Source organism: Scyliorhinus torazame, chromosome 2 (genome assembly GCF_047496885.1).
Source record: "Scyliorhinus torazame isolate Kashiwa2021f chromosome 2, sScyTor2.1, whole genome shotgun sequence".
Lineage (NCBI taxonomy): Eukaryota > Metazoa > Chordata > Chondrichthyes > Carcharhiniformes > Scyliorhinidae > Scyliorhinus > Scyliorhinus torazame.
Genome location: NC_092708.1, coordinates 399,376,962 through 399,397,042, shown reverse-complemented (window position 1 = coordinate 399,397,042; position 20,081 = coordinate 399,376,962). Strand labels below are relative to the sequence as shown.

Sequence of the window (20,081 nt, the reverse complement as noted above, 5' to 3'; positions counted from 1 at the left end):
CCGGCACGCTCTCCTGCTCTCTTCATTGAACCAGGGTTGACCCCTGGCTGGGTGGTAATGGTAGAGTGGGGGCTATCCCGGGCCAGGAGGTTACAGATTGTGGTTGAGTCCAGTTCTGCTGCTGCTGATGGCCCACAGCAGCGCCTCATGGATGCCCAGTCTGGAGTTGCTGATCTGTTCGAAGTCTTTCCCATTGAGCACGGTGGTCGTGCCACACAACACGATGGAGGGTATCCTCAATGTGAAGACGGGATTTGTCTCCACAAGGACTGTGCGGTGGTCACTTATCATAGAATCATAGAATTTACAGTGCAAACGGAGGCCATTCGGCCCATTGAGTCTGCACCGGCTCTTAGAAAGAGCACCCTACTTAAGCTCACATCTCCACCCTATCCCCGTAACCTAGTAACCCCAACTCATCTTTTTGGACACCAAGGGCAATTTATCATGGCCAATCCACCTAACCTGCACATCTTTGGACTGTGGGAGGAAACCGGAGCACCCGGAGGAAACCCACGCAGACACGGGGAGAACGTGCAGACTCCGCACAGACAGTGACCCAAGCCGGGAATCGAACCTGGGACCCTGGAGCTGTGAAGCAACTGTGCTAACCACTGTACTACCGTGCTGCCCTTCTACCGATACTGTCAGGGACAGATGCATCTGCAGCAGGCAGGTTGGTGAGGGTGAGGTCAAGTATGTTTTTCCCTCTTGTTGGTTCCCTCACCACCTGCTGCAGTCCCAGTCGAGCAGCTCTGTCCTTTCGGACCCGGCCAGCTCGGTGTGTGGTGGTAATACCGAGCCACTCTTGGTGATGGACATTGAAGTCCCCCCACCCAGAGTACATTCTGTGCCCTTGTGACCCTCAGTGCTTCCCCCAAGTGGTGTTCAACATGGAGGAGTAACTGATTCATCAGCTGATGGTGGCCGGTACGAGGTAATCAGCAGGAGATTTCCCTGCCCATGTTTGACTTGGTGCCACGAGACTTCATGGGGTCCAGAGTCGATGTTGAGGACTCCCAGGGTAACTCCCTCTCGACTGTATCCCACTGTGCCGGCCCCTCTGCTGGGTCTGTCCTGCCGGTGAGACAGGACATACCCAGGGATGGTGGTAGTGGTGTCTGGGACATTGTCTGTAAGGTGTGATTCTGTGAGTGTGACTATGTCAGGCTGTTGCTTGACTAGTCTGTGAGACAGCTCTCCCAGCGTTGGCACAAGCCCCCAGATGTTAGTGAGGAGGACTGTGCAGGGGCGACAGGGCTGGGTTTGCAGTCGTCATTTCCGGTGCCTGGGTTGATGCCCGGTGATCTGTCCGGTTTAATTTTGTCCTGATTGAGTACAACTGAGTGCCTCGCTCGGTCATTTCAGAGGGCATGGAGAGTCAACCACATTGCTGTGGGTCTGGAGTCACATGGAGGCCAGGCCGGATAAGGACAGCAGATTTCCTTCCCATGTGTGAACCAAGCTTGTTACAACAGTTGACAATGGTTTCTGGGTCATCGTTGGACTTTTAATTCCAGGTGTTTCACTGAGTTTAAATCTCATCATCTGCCACAGTGGGATTCAAACCTGGGCCTCAGACCATTACGCTGGATCTCTAGATTACTAGTCCAGCGACAATACCACTGCACCACGGCCTCCTGAGGATCATGTGGGGTCTGGGAGGAAATTGAGGGTGTTGAGAGCAAAGAGTCAGAGTAACCACTCAGTGTGTGGAGCTCAGAGTTCCAGGTGTCCGTTGCAGCTCAATGGGTGTCATTCTTGTCCCTGAGGAGATCTCGCCCAGTGAGGGAGAAATCCAGATCACGCCGTCTCGCGAGGTTCCGTTGAATCTCACGAGACGTTTCAAGCATCACGAATCTCGCAAAAGGCCTCTTGCAAGATTCAATGGCCTCGTCCCGACATCAAGCCGGGCGCGACGAGGTCGCTGAATCACACCCACAGTTTTTAAATGAGATTTAAACCCAGGCCCTTTCAGCTGGATGTAAATAATCCCACGGCCACTACTTCAGCAAAAAGCAGGGTATTTCTTTCTGGTGCCCTGACTAATATTCATCCTTTAATCAACATCTCTAAAAATCAGATTCTCTGGTCATTATCTCATTGCTGTGTGTGGGACCTTGCTGTGTGAAAATTGGCTGCTGCATTTCCTGCGTTGCCACAGTGACGATGCTTCAAAAAGTACTTCATTGGGGAGTTCCGGAATTGTGCACATTCTATGTCCCTTTCATCCCAGTTTCTTTTTCCCATAATCACAATACCCTCACTTCTCAAACAATGTTCCATTTGCCTCACTGACTCTTTGGATGGGATTTTCCGAGTCCCCACTCCGGCCTGTTTCCTGGCAGCGAGTGGCCCGCCATGCACCGTCAGTGAATCTTCCCATCCTGATGCTATCAATGCGGTTTCCTGGTGTTCGCACCCTTTGCCGCCAAGGAACCCGTGGTGGGGGGGCGGGGGCATCAGGGCGAGACTGGAAGGTCCCACCCCCGGGAATGGCCGGAAGATCCCACCGAATGTCTCTAACCTCCTGCAGCAATACATTCACAACCCACTGTGTGAAGAATCCCCTCCTGGGTTTGCTTGAACTGATTTAGCTCCAAATCTTGGTCGCAGTCCAAAGATGTGCAGGTTAGGTGGATTGGCCATGTTGTATTGCCCTTAGGCTAGGTGGGGTTACTGGGTTACGGGGATGGGGTGGAGGTGTGGGCTTAAGTAGGGTGCTCTTTCCAAGAGCCGGTGCAGACTCGATGGGCTGAATGGTCTCCTTCTGCACTGTGGATTCTGTGATTCTATGATTGCTGTGGATTCTCCTACTGGAGGCAAGAGGCATCCTACTTACCCTGTCAATCCTCTTCATTATATTCAACATCTTTCCACTCATTCAGGTTACAAGCGGAAGTGGATGAAGTTGTTGGGATGAAGAGAGATGTTACTGCTGAAGACATTGGCAGATTGCAGTACCTAAATCAGGTATAGTCTCTGATTGGATTCATTGCATTTGTTAGCCTCAAACATGTTTTTGATTAGACCTATGCACATAGACAAGCTTTCCTTTTGGAACAGGTGGAGACTCTTCAGCCCCCTGAGCCTGCTACACAATTCAATTAGATCATGACTAACCTGTACTTCAACTCTGTTCACCCACATTTGCCCCGTACTCCCTCGATTCCCTCACCCAACAAAAATCTATTGATATGTTTCGGAAGGCCCACTTTGACAATGTTAGAAATGCAGGTCCCTTTCAGAGTAAACATGGACTGGCGCAGTGGGTTAGCCCTGCTGCCTCATGGCGCCGAGATCCCAGGTTCGATCCCGGCTCTGGGTCACTGTCCGCGTGGAGTTTGCACATTCTCCCCGTGTCTGCGTGGGTTTCGCCCTCACAACCCAAAGCTGTGCAGGTTAGGTGGATTGGCCATGCTAAATTGCCCCTTAATTGGAAAAAAATGAATTGGGTACTCTAAATTTATTTAAAGAAAAGAGTAAACATGGACGAGCTTCAGAGTGAGTCAAGTTGCTCATTGAAGACTGTACTTAACAGCTGGGTTGTCACCAGCTCGGGGGGTTGCTTTTGGGCAGCAGGAAGAGGATCCAGAAGGGAAGAGTGGAAACTGGTACTTGTACTGAACTAGAGTAACAGTGAAAGTTGCCATAGTCCCCGATGACCATAGGCTGCTCTCTGCTTTAGAGCGAGAGCTGACTGGTCATGGTTTAACCTGAGGGTCAGGCAAGGTTGAGAAGGTGGGGTCTTCATGGATAATCTCAGCTGATACGGGAATTGAACCTGCGCTGTTGGCCTCCTTCCACATTACAAACCAGCTGTCCAGCTAACAGACCCCTAGTATAACAGTGACAGTTCTGAATCACAGAATGTCTTCTGCTGTCTGATTCAGTGAATGGATATCCACCTGTTTTCCCAACATCTACAACCTTTAGAAGAAGGATTCCATGTTTCCAATATTCTTTGTGTGAAGAATTGCTCCCTGACATCAACCGTGATTCCTCCACACAATAACGTTTCTCTGTATCTAGGCTATCAAATGCCTTTAACATTCTTAAGGCCTTGAATACATCACCCCTCAACCTTGTAAACTCAAGGAAATAAGCCCTGTCTTCATAATTTAACCCTCTAAGGCCTGATATCTTCCTGATGAATCTGTGTTGCATCCGCTCCAGGTCATTGTATCCTTCCGGAGTTGTGATTTCCAAAACTCCAGAGGGGGGGTGAGCAAGGCTCTGTCCAGCTGAAACATCACTTCCTTTTCATAGAATTTATCATAGAATTTACAGTGCAGAAGGAGGCCATTCGGCCCATCGAGTCTGCATCGGCTCTTGGAAAAAGCACCCTACCCAAGGCCAACACCTCCATCCTATCCCCATAACCCAGTAACCCCACCCAACACTATGGGCAATTTTGGACACTAAGGGCAATTTATCATGGCCAATCCACCTAACCTGCACATCTTTGGACTGTGGGAGGAAACCGGAGCCCCCGGAGGAAACCCACGCAGACACGGGGAGGATGTGCAGACTCCGCACAGACAGTCACCCAAACCGGAATCGAACCTGGGACCCTGGAGCTGTGAAGCAATTGTGCTGTCCACAATCCTACCGTGCTGCCCTCAAAGGAAAGAGAGAGATAATTTTCTGGGAAGGTTAACATTCTATTCTTCTTCTGATCTCTGCCATTATTCTCTGGACCACGGCTGTGGGTTGTGATTGGTAACTGCAGGCTGAGGAGGCAGGGTCTGAGCCTACTACAGCCAGAACGGAGATTGAGCCCCACTAATCTGATCCACACGCTCACCGCCGAGTTAAGTGAGCTGACAGGCCTCCAACATACTGTTAGCCTTTTTGATCACATATTGGACTCATTTTTAGTGTGTGGACAGCAAAATCCCTCTGCTCCTCCACATCCCAAACACTCCCTACATGAAGAAAATATCCTTAAGAAAAATATTCTTTGTCTTCCTTGTGTCCAAAGTGGGTGATCGTACTCTTCTCCAGACTGATTCCATGAGCCAAGATTTTGACCGATCACTTACAACAACAACTTGCATTTATACAGCACCTTTAATGTAGTAAAATATCCCGTGGCATTTCACAGGTGCATTGGCACACAAACTTTGACAACAAGCAGCGTACGAACATGTAAGGACAGTTAATCAAAAGCTTGGTCAAGGTTCTACAGCCATGATTGTATTGAAGGGCAAAGCAGGCTCTGGCCATGTAGCCTACTCCTGTTCCTGTGGTGTTCTTGTGTACAGAGTGTATGAAAGGAGTGAGGGAGAGGTAGGGAGCTGGAGAGTTTTAGGGAGGGAATTTCAGAGCTTAGGGTTCAGGCAGATGACTGCACAGCCATCAATGGTGGACAGTCGGGGATACACTGCCGAGTGGAATTATGAGTGCCGTTCTCATGTCGGAGCTGACAGAGATGGGGAGGGGATAAATAGGTATGGGGAGGATTGGGTTAAGGGAGCAGGAGGTGAGTCTCCTGGATAAGATGAGCTTGGAGTGGGCATTTGGTGAGATAGGAGAAAAACTAAATACGTTAAAGGCAATGGCAAGAGAGTTATCCTTCGAGGAAATTGGCCAAGTGGACTAGAGGAACGGAAGGCAGAGGCAGCTGATCAGATGGTCTTTGTAGTGATCTTTGTATTTGCATGTACATAAGGGGTTAATGTGTTATCAGAAGATCACTCGAGGGCAGCACAAACGGGTATAAAAGCCTGAAGCAGGCTGGTCCTCTGCCTTCTTTTGCTTGGACTGTAACGAGAGCAGGAGCATAGACTTAGCTCAGAGTGATTATTGTAGTCAAATATCGGTACTGTATTTACATCTTGTAACATATCTACTGGTATTGATCTTACAGTAAAGTACTCACGCAGTTGTTAATTTAATTACTCAATAAGCCTTTCGATACCTCTGGACGACTTTGAGTCTTTTTCATCAAGATACAGAAAACCTCATCAGCAACTGGATTGAGTAATGCCTGTTACGCTCAGTCGTGTAACCAAACACACCCTGAAAGAGAAACTAAAGAGTCTTCAGTTAGAATTTTACATCACCCAGTTCCTCTACTGGGAGTGACTGGAAAGTACGGTGTGCAACATTGGGCGGCTTGGTGGGTCAGTGTACCCTTCGCCAAGCCGCTGCTGTATAATACCAGGGGCAGGGAAGGCGTCAGGTGTCTTGCTTACTGTGTCAGGTGTGAAAAATGTTCATATTTTAGTTTGTATTTAGTACTTTTGCTGTTATGACGAGGGGGGCAAATCATTGATTTTTGCAGCAGAGGGAATGCAACATTTTGTAACAGACCAAAGAATGTGGTGAGTTTGTGAATTGCAGGCGGTATAGTTAACGGGATGGACCACTTTGTCAATTGCTTCTGGAAAACAGACAGGGTTCAGTTTGCTCTTAAAGGACTCTCTCTGTCTAAAAAGGCTTTGTACCAATTCAAGCAAGTGTTGTTAACATGCTCCATGAGTGGTATTTAATATACATAGGTTGGCTTAATTGGAATGTTGAGGCAGGTCTCCGGAAGCAAGTTAAGATGTTGTAATTATTAACAGTAAAGTTATTCCTTTGTTGCTAATGTGCTAAATTATGGGTTTAAATTAAAGTTTGTTTTCCTATAAAAGTTGTGTACTGGTCAGTGTTATCCCTCTGTCCGCTGGTCAGTGTTATCCCTCTGTCCACTGGTCAGTGTTATCCCTCTGTCTGCTGGTCAGTGTTATCTCTCTGTCCACTGGTCAGTGTTATCCCTCTGTCCGCTGGTCAGTGTTATCCCTCTGTCCGCTGGTCAGTGTTATCACTCTGTCTGCTGGTCAGTGTTATCATTCTGTCCGCTGGTCAGTGTTATCCCTCTGTCCGCTGGTCAGTGTTATCCCTCTGTCCGCTGGTCAGTGTTATCCCTCTGTCCGCTGGTCAGTGTTATCCCTCTGTCCGTTGGTCAGTGTTATCACTCTGTCCGCTGGTCAGTGTTATCCCTCTGTCCACTGGTCAGTGTTATCCCTCTGTCCGCTGGTCAGTGTTATCACTCTGTCCGCTGGTCAGTGTTATCCCTCTGTCCGCTGGCCAGTGTTATCCCTCTGTCTGCTGGTCAGTGTTAACACTCTGTCCGCTGGTCAGTGTTATCCCTCTGTCCGCTAGTCAGTGTTATCCCTCTGACGGCTGGTCAGTGTTATCCCTCTGTCCGCTAGTCAGTGTTATCACTCTGCCTGCTGGTCAGTGTTATCACTCTGTCCGCTGGTCAGTGTTATCCCTCTGTCCACTGGTCAGTGTTATCCCTCTGTCCGCTAGTCAGTGTTATCACTCTGCCTGCTGGTCAGTGTTATCACTCTGTCCGCTGGCCAGTGTTATCCCTCTGTCTGCTGGTCAGTGTTAACACTCTGTCCGCTGGTCAGTGTTATCCCTCTGTCCGCTAGTCAGTGTTATCCCTCTGACGGCTGGTCAGTGTTATCCCTCTGTCCGCTAGTCAGTGTTATCACTCTGCCTGCTGGTCAGTGTTATCACTCTGTCCGCTGGTCAGTGTTATCCCTCTGTCCGCTGGTCAGTGTTATCCCTCTGTCCGCTGGTCAGTGTTATCCCTCTGTCCGCTGGTCAGTGTTATCGCTTTGTCCGCTGGACAGTGTTATCACTCTGTCCGCTGGTCAGTGTTATCCCTCTGTCCGCTGGTCAGTGTTATCCCTCTATCTGCTGGTCAGTGATATCGCTCTGTCCGCTGGTCAGTGTTATCCCTCTGTCTGCTGGTCAGTGTTATCCCTCTGTCCACTGGTCAGTGTTATCCCTCTGTCCGCTGGTCAGTGTTATCACTCTGTCCGCTGGTCAGTGTCATCACTCTGTCCGCTGGTCAGTGTTATCACTCTGTCCGCTGGTCAGTGATATCACTCTATCCGCTGGTCAGTGTTATCCCTCTGTCCGCTGGTCAGTGTTATCGCTCTGTCCACTGGTCAGTGTTATCCCTCTGTCTGCTGGACAGTGTCATCACTCTGTCCGCTGGTCAGTGATATCGCTCTATCCGCTGGTCAGTGTTATCACTCTGTCCGCTGGTCAGTGTTTTCACTCTGTCCGCTGGTCAGTGTTATCCCTCTGTCCGCTGGACAGTGTTATCACTCTGTCTGCTGGTCAGTGTTAACACTCTGTCCGCTGGTCAGTGTTATCCCTCTGTCCGCTAGTCAGTGTTATCCCTCTGACGGCTGGTCAGTGTTATCCCTCTGTCCGCTAGTCAGTGTTATCACTCTGCCTGCTGGTCAGTGTTATCACTCTGTCCGCTGGTCAGTGTTATCCCTCTGTCCGCTGGTCAGTGTTATCGCTTTGTCCGCTGGACAGTGTTATCACTCTGTCCGCTGGTCAGTGTTATCCCTCTGTCCGCTGGTCAGTGTTATCCCTCTGTCTGCTGGTCAGTGATATCGCTCTGTCCGCTGGTCAGTGTTATCCCTCTGTCTGCTGGTCAGTGTTATCCCTCTGTCCACTGGTCAGTGTTATCCCTCTGTCCGCTGGTCAGTGTTATCACTCTGTCCGCTGGTCAGTGTTATCACTCTGTCCGCTGGTCAGTGTTATCACTCTGTCCGCTGGTCAGTGATATCACTCTATCCGCTGGTCAGTGTTATCCCTCTGTCCGCTGGTCAGTGTTATCGCTCTGTCCACTGGTCAGTGTTATCCCTCTGTCTGCTGGACAGTGTCATCACTCTGTCCGCTGGTCAGTGATATCGCTCTATCCGCTGGTCAGTGTTATCACTCTGTCCGCTGGTCAGTGTTTTCACTCTGTCCGCTGGTCAGTGTTATCCCTCTGTCCGCTGGACAGTGTTATCACTCTGTCCGCTGGTCAGTGTTATCCCTCTGTCCGCTGGTCAGTGTTATCCCTCTGTCCGTTGGTCAGTGTTATCACTCTGTCCGCTGGTCAGTGTTATCACTCTGTCCGCTGGTCAGTGTTATCCCTCTGTCTGCTGGTCAGTGTTATCACTCTGTCTGCTGGTCAGTGTTATCACTCTGTCCGCTGGTCAGTGTTTTCACTCTGTCCGCTGGTCAGTGTTATCACTCTGTCCGCTGGTCAGTGTTATCACTCTGTCCGCTGGTCAGTGTTATCCCTCTGTCCGCTGGTCAGTGTTATCACTCTGTCCGCTGGTAAGTGTTATCATTCTTGTTGTGCAGTAACATTTCCTCACAGTTTTCCAAAGTAAAAGTTAGTTTCTCGTCCGGAATCCCATAACAAATTGGGATTCTCGTTGTTGGACCCATAACAATTGGATTCTAATCTGGGATCTTAACACTGTCATGGGAGTGTCCCTTTAAGAAATGTTTTTGTCTTATCACATGGCTTCAGTGATGTCATTGTGTGGGTGGACCTGGGCTGTGGCTCTGAGTTTTACTTTCGCTTTGAGTTTGAACTGGTTTTGTTCTGCACGGGTTGAAAAAAGTTTTTTTTTCTCCACCTGCATTTTAAAAGCCGTTTCCAGACTGCTTGATAACTTGAAAAGAAATAATTGTGTTCTGGAAGAAATTCAAACCTGCTGTTTTGGGAAGGACACAAGATCATCCGTACCAGGTCTTGAGTGCTGTGTGTTGGGCCACAGCTCTGAAAAGGGGTTTCTGGTTTATGGGATTTTATTATTAAATTAGAACAGTTAAAGAGGGAATTTATTAAGGGTTATACATAGAGTTCTGTAGCTGTGTGGGGTATTTATGTTTGTACTGGATAAAAATGCTCACTGTGTGTGTTTAGCAAATGTTAACTAATTTCGTAGAATAAACTTTGTTTTTGATTAAAAGTGCTTAAGGGCTCTGTTGAATAAAACCTGAAAGGCAGGTCCTTGTGCTCCCCGTAACCAAAATCAATAAACAGCTGTAGGTCAGGTGAACTTCATGATATACTTTGGAGTTCTCTAAACCCTGGCCCACAACAACACAAAATTGTGCTTCTGGACGGGACCCATCATTCCCACGCTTGGGCCAGTTGAGGCCCTCAATTGTACCATTGGCACGTGGTGCCCAAGGGACATTGTGAGTTGCCAGGTGAATCCTGTTGGGGGTGCTTCCTTTTTGTGCCTCCTATGCCCAAGGAAGAGCACCCCCAATCCCATATCCCTAATCCCAGTCCCCTAACCCCCTTGCCAGGACTACCAGCTTGGCCCTGGCAGAAATCCAGCACCCCCCACTCAGAGTCCAATCAGGCTCAAGCAACGATTCACCTCGGGAACTGTCTATAGTCCCAGCAATGGCAGCCGCTTCCAGGGGCCCGACTGGAACTAGAGAGCTCCCAGCATTTGATTGGCCAACTGCTCTCAGAGGCGGGCCTTTCTCCCAGTTAAGGGAAAATGTCTTGACCAGAGTCAATTAAAGGCTACCCACAGGGTGCATTCCCCAGAATGTCACTGCTGATTATTATTACAATAGTGAAGGTGATGATGAAAACATCCTCCTTTTATTACAGGTACTGAAGGAAACTCTGCGTCTGTACCCCCCAGCACCAGGAACAAGCCGGTGGTTGCCGGAGGACATGGTGATTGAAGGAATAAGGATCCCTGGAAGAGTTGCTGTTATTGTAAGTTATTTATTGGAATAGTATCTATTCCTGGTTATGTTTTGTAGATAATGGCGTCGATTTGTGGAATCAGAGACTAGTTACAACACGAACAGGAGATTATTGTGTCCATGCTGGCTCTCTGACACACAGACTCATCTTGGCCTGCTCCCCCACCCTCTCCCCGTAGCCCTGCAATTTGTTTTTCGCTTCAAAATATTATCCAATTGCCTTTTGAAAGCCACAATTGGCTTTACCCATACCACACTGTGAGGGAGGACATGCCAGATCCGAACAGCTGGTTGCAGAATGAAGGCTTTCCTCGTTTCGCCTTTCATCTCTTTGCTAATCACCGTAAATCTGTGGTCTCCTCGGGTTCTCGATTCTCTCACCATTGGGAACTATTGACAAGTGGGACCCCTCATGATTTTGAATACCTTCATCGAATCTCCTCTCAACCTTCACACCTTTTTTATACCGCACGGAATCGCGGCCGGCGCCGGGGCGGAGAATCCATTTCACCGCACGGAATCGGGACCGCGCCGGGGCGGAGAATCCATTTCACCGCACGGAATCGGGACCGGCACCGGGGCGGAGAATCCATTTCACCGCACGGAATCGGGACCGCGCCGGGGCGGAGAATCAATTTCACCGCACGGAATCGGGACCGGCACCGGGGCGGAGAATCCATTTCACCGCACGGAATCGGGACCGCGCCGGGGCGGAGAATCCATTTCACCGCACGGAATCAGGACCGGCGGCGGGGCGGAGAATCCATTTCACCGCACGGAATCGGGACCGGCGCCGGGGCGGAGAATCCATTTCACCGCACGGAATCGGGACCGCGCCGGGGCAGAGAATCCATTTCACCGCACGGAATCAGGACCGGCGGCGGGGCGGAGAATCCATTTCACCGATTCTCCGGCGCCGTTTCCCCGATTCTGTGGGTCCTGTAAAGCGGCGTACTCAGAGGATCTGCCTGGGCTTACTGCTGGAGGCCCTCTCTGCCATTCTCCGCCCCTGACTGGCTGAAGTCCCGACGCCGTGGATCTAATGTAGTCCAGCCGGTCGGGAAACGAGTGTGGTCCGCGGCCGCCCTGGTTGTGGGCGGGCTGATCGGAGGGCGGACCTTATACACGGTCGGGAAATGTTTTTCGGGCGGTCAGGCGGGCAGCCGATCGGGGGGTTTATTTTCAGGTTCCTGCTGTGCAGTCTGAATCCGCCATGGAGCTCGGCGTGGAGGCCGCCACTGTGCGCACGCACAGCCTCCGACCCGGACTTGCGGGGCCCATATCTGCAGCAAAAGCTGCTAGATTTACGCCGGGTGCCTGCTCGCCCCCTGCAGGCCTGGGAATATGTGGCCCTTTCAGCTGGCGCAAAAGTCCACAGTTTTGACGCTGGCGTGTGGGGACATAGTCCCAAAAACAGAGACTCCAATCCATGGTATCCAGATTTAGACACAATTCTCCAGTTGAGCTCAAACTTGTACAGGTTCATCTTAACTTCCTTACTGTTGTACTTCATGCCTCTACTTAGAAAGCCTGGAATCCTGTATACATACAAGAGGCTGTGGGGGGAATTAAAAGGTAGTCCATTTTTGGGTGGATTATAATTAAGGTGTTGAATAAAAATTAAATAGTCAGGGTAAAGTTGATAAAGAATCATTATCACAGTGCAGATCATCAAGTCTGCACTGACCCTCTGAAAGAGCACCCTGCCTTGGCCGAAACCACACCCTATCCCCGTGACTCCACCTCGGGGCAATTTATCATAGCCAATCCACCAAACCTGCACATCTTTGGGCTGTGGGAGGAAACCGGAGCACCCGGAGGAAACCCACGCAGACACGGGGAGAACATGCAAACTCCGCACAGACAGTGACCCAAGCCGGGAATCGAACCCAGGTCCCTGGCGCTGTCAGGCAGCCAACCACTGTGGCACTGCGCTGCCCTTTAGATATAGAAGGACATTAACTGTGTGGAGTGGAATATATAATAAGATAGTGCATGGGCTGTGAAAGGTGTTTATCTTGGGGAGGGCAATTTACATCCAATTGCTTTTGAAGTTAGAAGTTGGAAATGAAGCAAGGGGCGTGAAGAAAGTATTATCACAATAGAGTAAGGCTGTTAACCACTTCTCTCGAATTTGAAACATGCAGGATGCTTGCTGTAATTGACTTTGTCCATCCCTGCAATCAGGTTTCAGGTTTAGCAATAGAATTGACTTTTTCTCACTCAGTGCTATAGCCTCCACTCTGTACAGCCAAACTTCAACACAGAATTAACAAGTCAAGGGGGGGGCACATACTTCCGCCACACTGTGTTAACACAACGTTATTACAATTACACAGCTCTTCTTTCAGGCTTCCAGGCCCTTCCAGGCCCTTCCCTTCCAGGCCGATGTTCTGCAACAACAAATCTGAAAAAATGATTATTTTTATGAAGAGCTTCCTTCTCACTGAGGAGGTTTTAGGAAATCCCTGTCCAATAAGCTGCTCTGAAAACTCTGACAAATTTTGACAGCTGTGACAAATTGCACCAAAACAGCTGGGACATTCCATGAGATCCTAAAACATAGGGCACGATTTAATGGGCGCGTTTCACTTAAGCGAGAGCGCGGCGTGGCCGTTAAATAGTGGATGAGGCCAAAAATTAGAACCGTACCCTGCGCCGATCTGTTTGAGATCTAAACAGCCCAGTCCCGAAATCCGGATCCTGCCGTAGCATGGCGAGAAACCAATAATCAGCACTTCAGGCCAATCTCCGTACAATTAACGGAGCGACCCCCTATTTAACGGCCCCCGAGATCTAACGGCCTCCCCAGCAAGTGGTCACGCGAGTGCTGATTAGTACTCCTTTTTAAAAGCATGAAACTGGCGGAGGGGCTGCTGCAGGGAGCCGAGGAGGTGAGTCGCCATCTTCGCTCCCGGGCAAAAAAAACAGGAACATCGGGGTTGCTACCCCAGTGCTCTCAGAAGGGGTGGGGGAGCAACCGGGGGACCAGCATCGGATTGATGCCCTCGGCTGGGACTGGGACATACTCTGCAGCGCCCCAGCAATGGCCACCTGCGACTGGGACACGTCCGGCAGCGAGTCAGAGATTCTACCGAGACCCTCAGCCATGGCTGTCACCGACTGAGCCACACCTTGGACACATCCACTCATCCTGCCGGCATCGTGCACCAGGCTCTCTCCACTGCGGTCACCACCCTGGCAGTGTTGGCCTCGGTGCCACACATTGCTGGCGACATCTCCAGCGCCCGTAGCCTCTGGGACTCCTCCAATCGGCTGTGAATCTGCTGGAGTGACGCTGACATCTCCCTCTGAATGTCACAGCTGCATCCTAACATTGGCATTTGCTCCGGGTCAAACCTAGTCCAGAGGCTCAGCGTCAGGCTGGGATCAGTGTGGGCCCTAGGATCCAGCAGCCCTCCGACTGCTGCCTCGCCTGGGGGGGTTCCTGCCTCCACCTGATGCACATCAGCAACTGTGTGGTGCTCATCAGATTGTGCCCCCGAAGCCTGTCCACTATCATTGCCCAATGAGGTGTGTGTTTCTGCGCTGGTGGAGGGTGGGGATGACAGCTGAGCCACGACTATTATGGTGGCATCCTCGGAGCTCTCCAATCTGAGGTGTTCTCATGGGAGGCTGGGTGGGAGGGGTTTTGGGGGACCACCCGGATGGGCCCGCACTGTTGGCTTGAGGTCCTGCGGGAGAATGAACAGTGGTCAGTGGGAGGGATGGGTCAGTCTATATGCCATTAGCAATTGACAGGTGATCTGTGTGGCCAATCTCCCTAGCCCGCACATCTTTGGGTTGTGGGGGGTGAGACCCAGGCAGACACGGGGAGAATGGGGGGGAAGCAGGAGGGGTGAGGACTCTGATGTCCAGCACCCCGTCACCCATACAGGCCCTCTCCTGTTGGTTGTGGGCCAACTTCTATGGGGATACAGAGGGGACGTTGTTAACCGCACACATGGTTACTCGTGAGGGGGTAGGGGAGGGGTGTGGGGGTTGTGGAAGGGGACTTGGGGAGATGGGCCATATAGGGAGGGGATGGGGATTAATAGGGGGGATGGGTATGTTGGGGGATGTCGGGAGTCCAGTGCAAACTCACCCGAGTGACCCGGTGGAGGTCATTGGCCTTCTGTGACACTGGGGGGCGGTCCGCCCGCTGACTCCCCGAGCTGACCGCCGATGTCACTGCCTCCCAGGCAGTGGTGGCTGCCCTGTGGACCCTCGGGGGGGAACAGGGCATCCCGTCTGGCCTTCCCAGGTCGGTGTCACCAAAGCGCAGGGCTGGTCTCCATGACGACACGGCTGCGAGCGGAGTGGGGTTGGCTGTTCAGGAACGGTTTAAACTCCGCTGTCACCTGTTAGCTGGGGGCTGGGAGCGCGGTCCCGACGAATCAGCCAGCGAATCATAATTGGCAGCATGAATCCTGTGGGGCCTCGTTAAGTGGCCAATTAACGTTTTATAGCGCCATTTCCCGCTCACTACCACACTTAGAAAGCTTTCCATTAAATCGTGCCCATAGAGTTTCACAGCACACAAAGATCTTTGCTCACCTGTGGAAAAATGGGATAGTCAACACAGAGAGGGTTTCTCCAGACCGTTGCCACGATGGTAAGAGTAGCCCGGCACACATTTCCCCAGTCTACAGGTTTCCAAACTACAATCAGTGCTCCACACATACAGACATATGTCCTGGAACGGCTTCATGATCAAAAACAATCTGCATCATTCCAAAAAAAATAAGTAAGTTCAGCCTCCCTCCCAGTGTTAACAGACTTTTAAAAAAAAATCCACGATTTGGATCTGTGTATTTGTTAAAAGAGAATCAATTCTTTCCCGGACCATATCCTATCTGGCACCAAGTTTTGTTGAAGTTTGTTCATTAGCTTTTGAGAGGGTGGCACCTGGTGGCACTGCCAGGGTGCCAGACTGTCAGTGCCAAGGTGCCCGGGTGGCATCGGTGGTACCCGAGAGACACCCTACCCAGAGACACCCTGCCCGGGGGCCTCTGATATCAACAAAGTGTGAGTGCATTGGTCGTCTCTGATTAACGATGAGCTGTCCGTTCTCCCGCTAGTCCTGGTTTCTTTCTGCACACGAGAGCTGAGCTTTGTGATTGAAAAATGCCTTCCCTTTATCAATGGCGTGTGTGGAGAGGAGCTGCCTCAGAGTTTCCTGATTCCAGAATGCCCCATCGATTAGATTTTACTGAGAGTCACTCTCTGGTATTATCCCAGTTCCAGGTTAGTGCGTCAAACCGAGTTAGACTGGTTAGACACAGTGTTTTATCATTCATGTCCTAACACAGGTTATTTACTTCTAGTTCAATACCTATGTCATGGGTCGAATGGCCAAGTTTTTTGACGACCCTCTGACCTTTGACCCTGAACGATTCAACCCGAATGCTCTGAAGTAAGTATTGCCATCTTTCGTACGACAATGCCGTGACCTCATAAATACTCACTTGAGCGCAAATCACTTTGGGCTTCCTGCAAGTGTGAAATGCACGACAGAAATCCAAGTCTTTCTTTCACCATTGCAAGTTGCGAAATTGAATTCAGTAAATTTGTTGTTTAGTCTAATATTAATTTGTGAGGCTCAATGTCCAATAGTTATTATGCAGCTAACACTCTGATTCTGATTGTTTCCAGACACTAACACTCTGATTCTGATTGTTTCCAGACACTAACACACTGAATCTGATTGTTTCCAAACACTAACACACTGATTCTGATTGTTTCCTGGCACTAACACTCTGATTCTGATTGTTTCCAGAACCTAACACACTGATTCTGATTGTTTCCAGACACTAACACGCTGATTCTGATTGTTTCCAGACACTAACACACTGATTCTGATTGTTTCCAGACACTAACACACTGATTCTGATTGTTTCCAGACACTAACACACTGATTCTGCTTGTTTCCAGACACTAACACACTGATTCTGATTGTTTCCAGACAATAACACACTGATTCTGATTGTTTCCAGACACTAACACACTGATTCTGATTGTTTCCAGACACTAACACACTGATTCTGATTGTTTCCAGGCACTAACACACTGATTCTGATTGTTTCCAGACACTAACACACTGATTCTCATTGTTTCCAGACACTAACACTCTGATTCTGATTGTTTCCAGACACTAACACTCTGATTCTGATTGTTTCCAGAACCTAACACACTGATTCTGATTGTTTCCAGACACTAACACGCTGATTCTGATTCTGATTGTTTCCAGACACTAAAACATTGATTCTGATTGTTTCCAGACACTAACACACTGATTCTGATTGTTTTCAGACACTAACACGCTGATTCTGATTGTTTCCAGACTCTGACACACTGATTCTGATTGTTTCCAGAACCTAACACACTGATTCTAATTGTTTCCAGACACTAACACTCTGATTCTGATTGTTTCCAGATACTAACAGACTGATTCAGATTGTTTCCAGACACTAACACACTGATTCTGATTGTTTCCAGACACTAACACACTGATTCTGATTGTTTCCAGACACTAACACACTGATTCTGATTGTTTCCAGGCACTAACACACTGATTCTGATTGTTTCCAGACACTAACACACTGATTCTGATTGTTTCCAGACACTAACACTCTGATTCTGATTGTTTCCAGACACTAACACACTGATTCTGATTGTTTCCAGACACTAACACACTGATTCTGATTGTTTCCAGACACTAACACACTGATTCTGATTGTTTCCAGACCCTAACCCACTGATTCCGATTGTTTCCAGACACTAACACACTGATTCTGATTGTTTCCAGACACTATCACACTGATTTTAATTGTTTCCAGAACCTAACACACTGATTCTGATTGCTTCCATAACCTAACACACTGATTCTGATTGTTTCCAGACACTAACACACTGATTCTGATTGTTTCCAGACACTAACACACTGATTCTGATTGTTTCCAGATCCGAACACACTGATTCTGATTGTTTCCAGACTCTGACACACTGATTCTGATTGTTTCCAGACACTAACACACTGATCCTCATTGTTTCCAAAAACTAACACACTGATTCGAATTGTTTCCAAACACTAACACACTTATACTGATTGTTTCCAGACTCTGACACACTGATTCTGATTGTTTCCAGACACTAACACACTGATTCTGATTGTTTCCAGACACTAACACACTGATTCTGATTGTTTCCAGAACCAAACACACTGATTCTAATTGTTTCCAGAACCTAACACACTGTTTCTGATTGCTTCCAGAACCTAACACACTGATTCTGATTGTTTCCAGACACTAACACACTGATTCTGATTGTTTCCAGACACTAACACACTGATTCTGATTGTTTCCAGACCTTAACCCACTGATTCCGATTGTTTCCAGACACTAACACACAGATTCTGATTGTTTCCAGACACTAACACACTGATTTTGATTGTTACCAGAACCTAACACACTGATTCTGATTGCTTCCAGAACCTAACACACTGATTCTAATTGTTTCCTGACACTAACACACTGATTCTGATTGTTTCCAGACACTAACACACTGATTCTGATTGTTTCCAGATCCGAACACACTGATTCTGATTGTTTCCAGACTCTGACACACTGATTCTGATTGTTTCCAGACACTAACACACTGATTCTCATTGTTTCCAAAAACTAACACACTGATTCGAATTGTTTCCAAACACTAACACACTTATTCTGATTGTTTCCAGACTCTGACACACTGATTCTGATTAATTCCAGACATTACCACACTGATTTTGATTGTTTCCAGACACTAACAGACTGATCCTGATTGTTTCCAGATCCGAACACACTGATTCTGATTGTTTCCAGACTCTGACACACTGATTCTGATTGTTTCCAGACACTAACTGACTGATCCTGATTGTTTCCAGATCCGAACACACTGATTCTGATTGTTCCCAGACATTACCACACTGATTTTGATTGTTTTCCAGACACTAACACACTGATTCTGATAGTTTCCAGACCCGAACACACTGATTCTGATTGTTTCCAGACACAAACACACTGATTCTGATTGTTTCCAGACACTAACACACTGATTCTGATTGTTTCCAGACACTAACACATAGATTCTGATTGTTTCCAGACAGTAACACACTGATTCTGATTGTTTCCAGACACTAACACACTGATTCTGATTGTTTCCAGACACTAACACACTGATTCTGATTGTTTCCAGAACCTAACACACTGATTCTGATTGTTTCCAGACACTAACACACTGATTCTGATTGTTTCCAGACACTAACACACTGATTCTGATTGTTTCCAGATCCGAACACACTGGTTCTGATTGTTTCCAGACACTAACACTCTGATTCTGATTGTTTCCAGAACCTAACACACTGATTCTGATTGTTTCCAGACACTAACACGCTGATTCTGATTCTGATTGTTTCCAGACACTAAAACATTGATTCTGATTATTTTCCAGACAATAACATGCTGATTTTGGTTGTTTCCAGAATCTGACACACTGATTCTGATTGTTTCCAGAACCTAACACACTGATTCTGATTGTTTCCAGACACTAACACACTGATTCTGATTGTTTCCAGACACTAACACACTGATTCTGATTGTTTCCAGACACTAGCACACTGATTCTGATTGTTTCCAGGCACTAACACACTGATTCTGATTGTTTCCAGACTCTGACACACTGATTCTGATTGTTACCAGGCACTAACACACTGATTCTGATTGTTTCCATATCCGAACACACTGATTCTGATTGTTTCCAGACTCTGAGACACTGATTCTGATTGTTTCCAGACACTAACACACTGATCTCATTGTTTCCAGACACTAACACACTGATTCTGATTGTTTCCAAAAACTAACACACTGATTTTGATTGTTTCCAGACACGAACACACTGATTCTGATTGTTTCCAGACACTGACACACTGATTCTGATTAATTCCAGGCATTACCACACTGATTTTGGTTGTTTCCAGACACTAACACACTGATTCTCATTGTTTCCAGACACTAACACACTAATTCTGATTGTTTCCAGAAAATAACACACTGATTCTGATTGTTTCCAGACACTAACACACTGATTCTGATTGTTTCCAGACTCTGACACGCTGATTCTGATTGTTTCCAGACATTACCACACTGATTTTGATTGTTTCCAGACCCTAACACACTGATTCTGATAGTTTCCAGACCCGAACACACTGATTCTGATTGTTTCCAGACACTAACACACTGACTCTGATTGTTTCCAGACACTAACACACTGATTCTGATTGTTTCCAGACACTAACACACTGATTCTGATTGTTTCCAGAACGTAACACACTGATTCTGATTGATTCCAGACACGAACACACTGATTCTGATTGTTTCCAGACTCTGACACACTGATTCTGATTAATTCCAGGCATTACCACACTGATTTTGATTGTTTCCAGACACTAACACACTGATTCTCATTGTTTCCAGACTCTGACACACTGATTCTGATTAATTCCAGACATT

The 20,081-nt window shown here is 48.2% G+C and overlaps 1 protein-coding gene across 1 annotated transcript in view; it reads left to right on the top strand.

Annotated features, from left to right (window-relative positions):
* The window catches only part of LOC140406291 (cholesterol 24-hydroxylase-like), a 201,133-nt gene that overhangs the window by 141,397 nt on the left and 39,655 nt on the right, over window positions 1-20,081 (top strand). Inside the window, exons 11-13 of the mRNA XM_072494406.1 lie at window positions 2,889-2,973; window positions 10,433-10,543; window positions 15,861-15,949. Of these exons, the coding sequence (XP_072350507.1) occupies window positions 2,889-2,973; window positions 10,433-10,543; window positions 15,861-15,949 (285 nt within the window). The remainder of the gene's footprint in view (window positions 1-2,888; window positions 2,974-10,432; window positions 10,544-15,860; window positions 15,950-20,081) is intronic.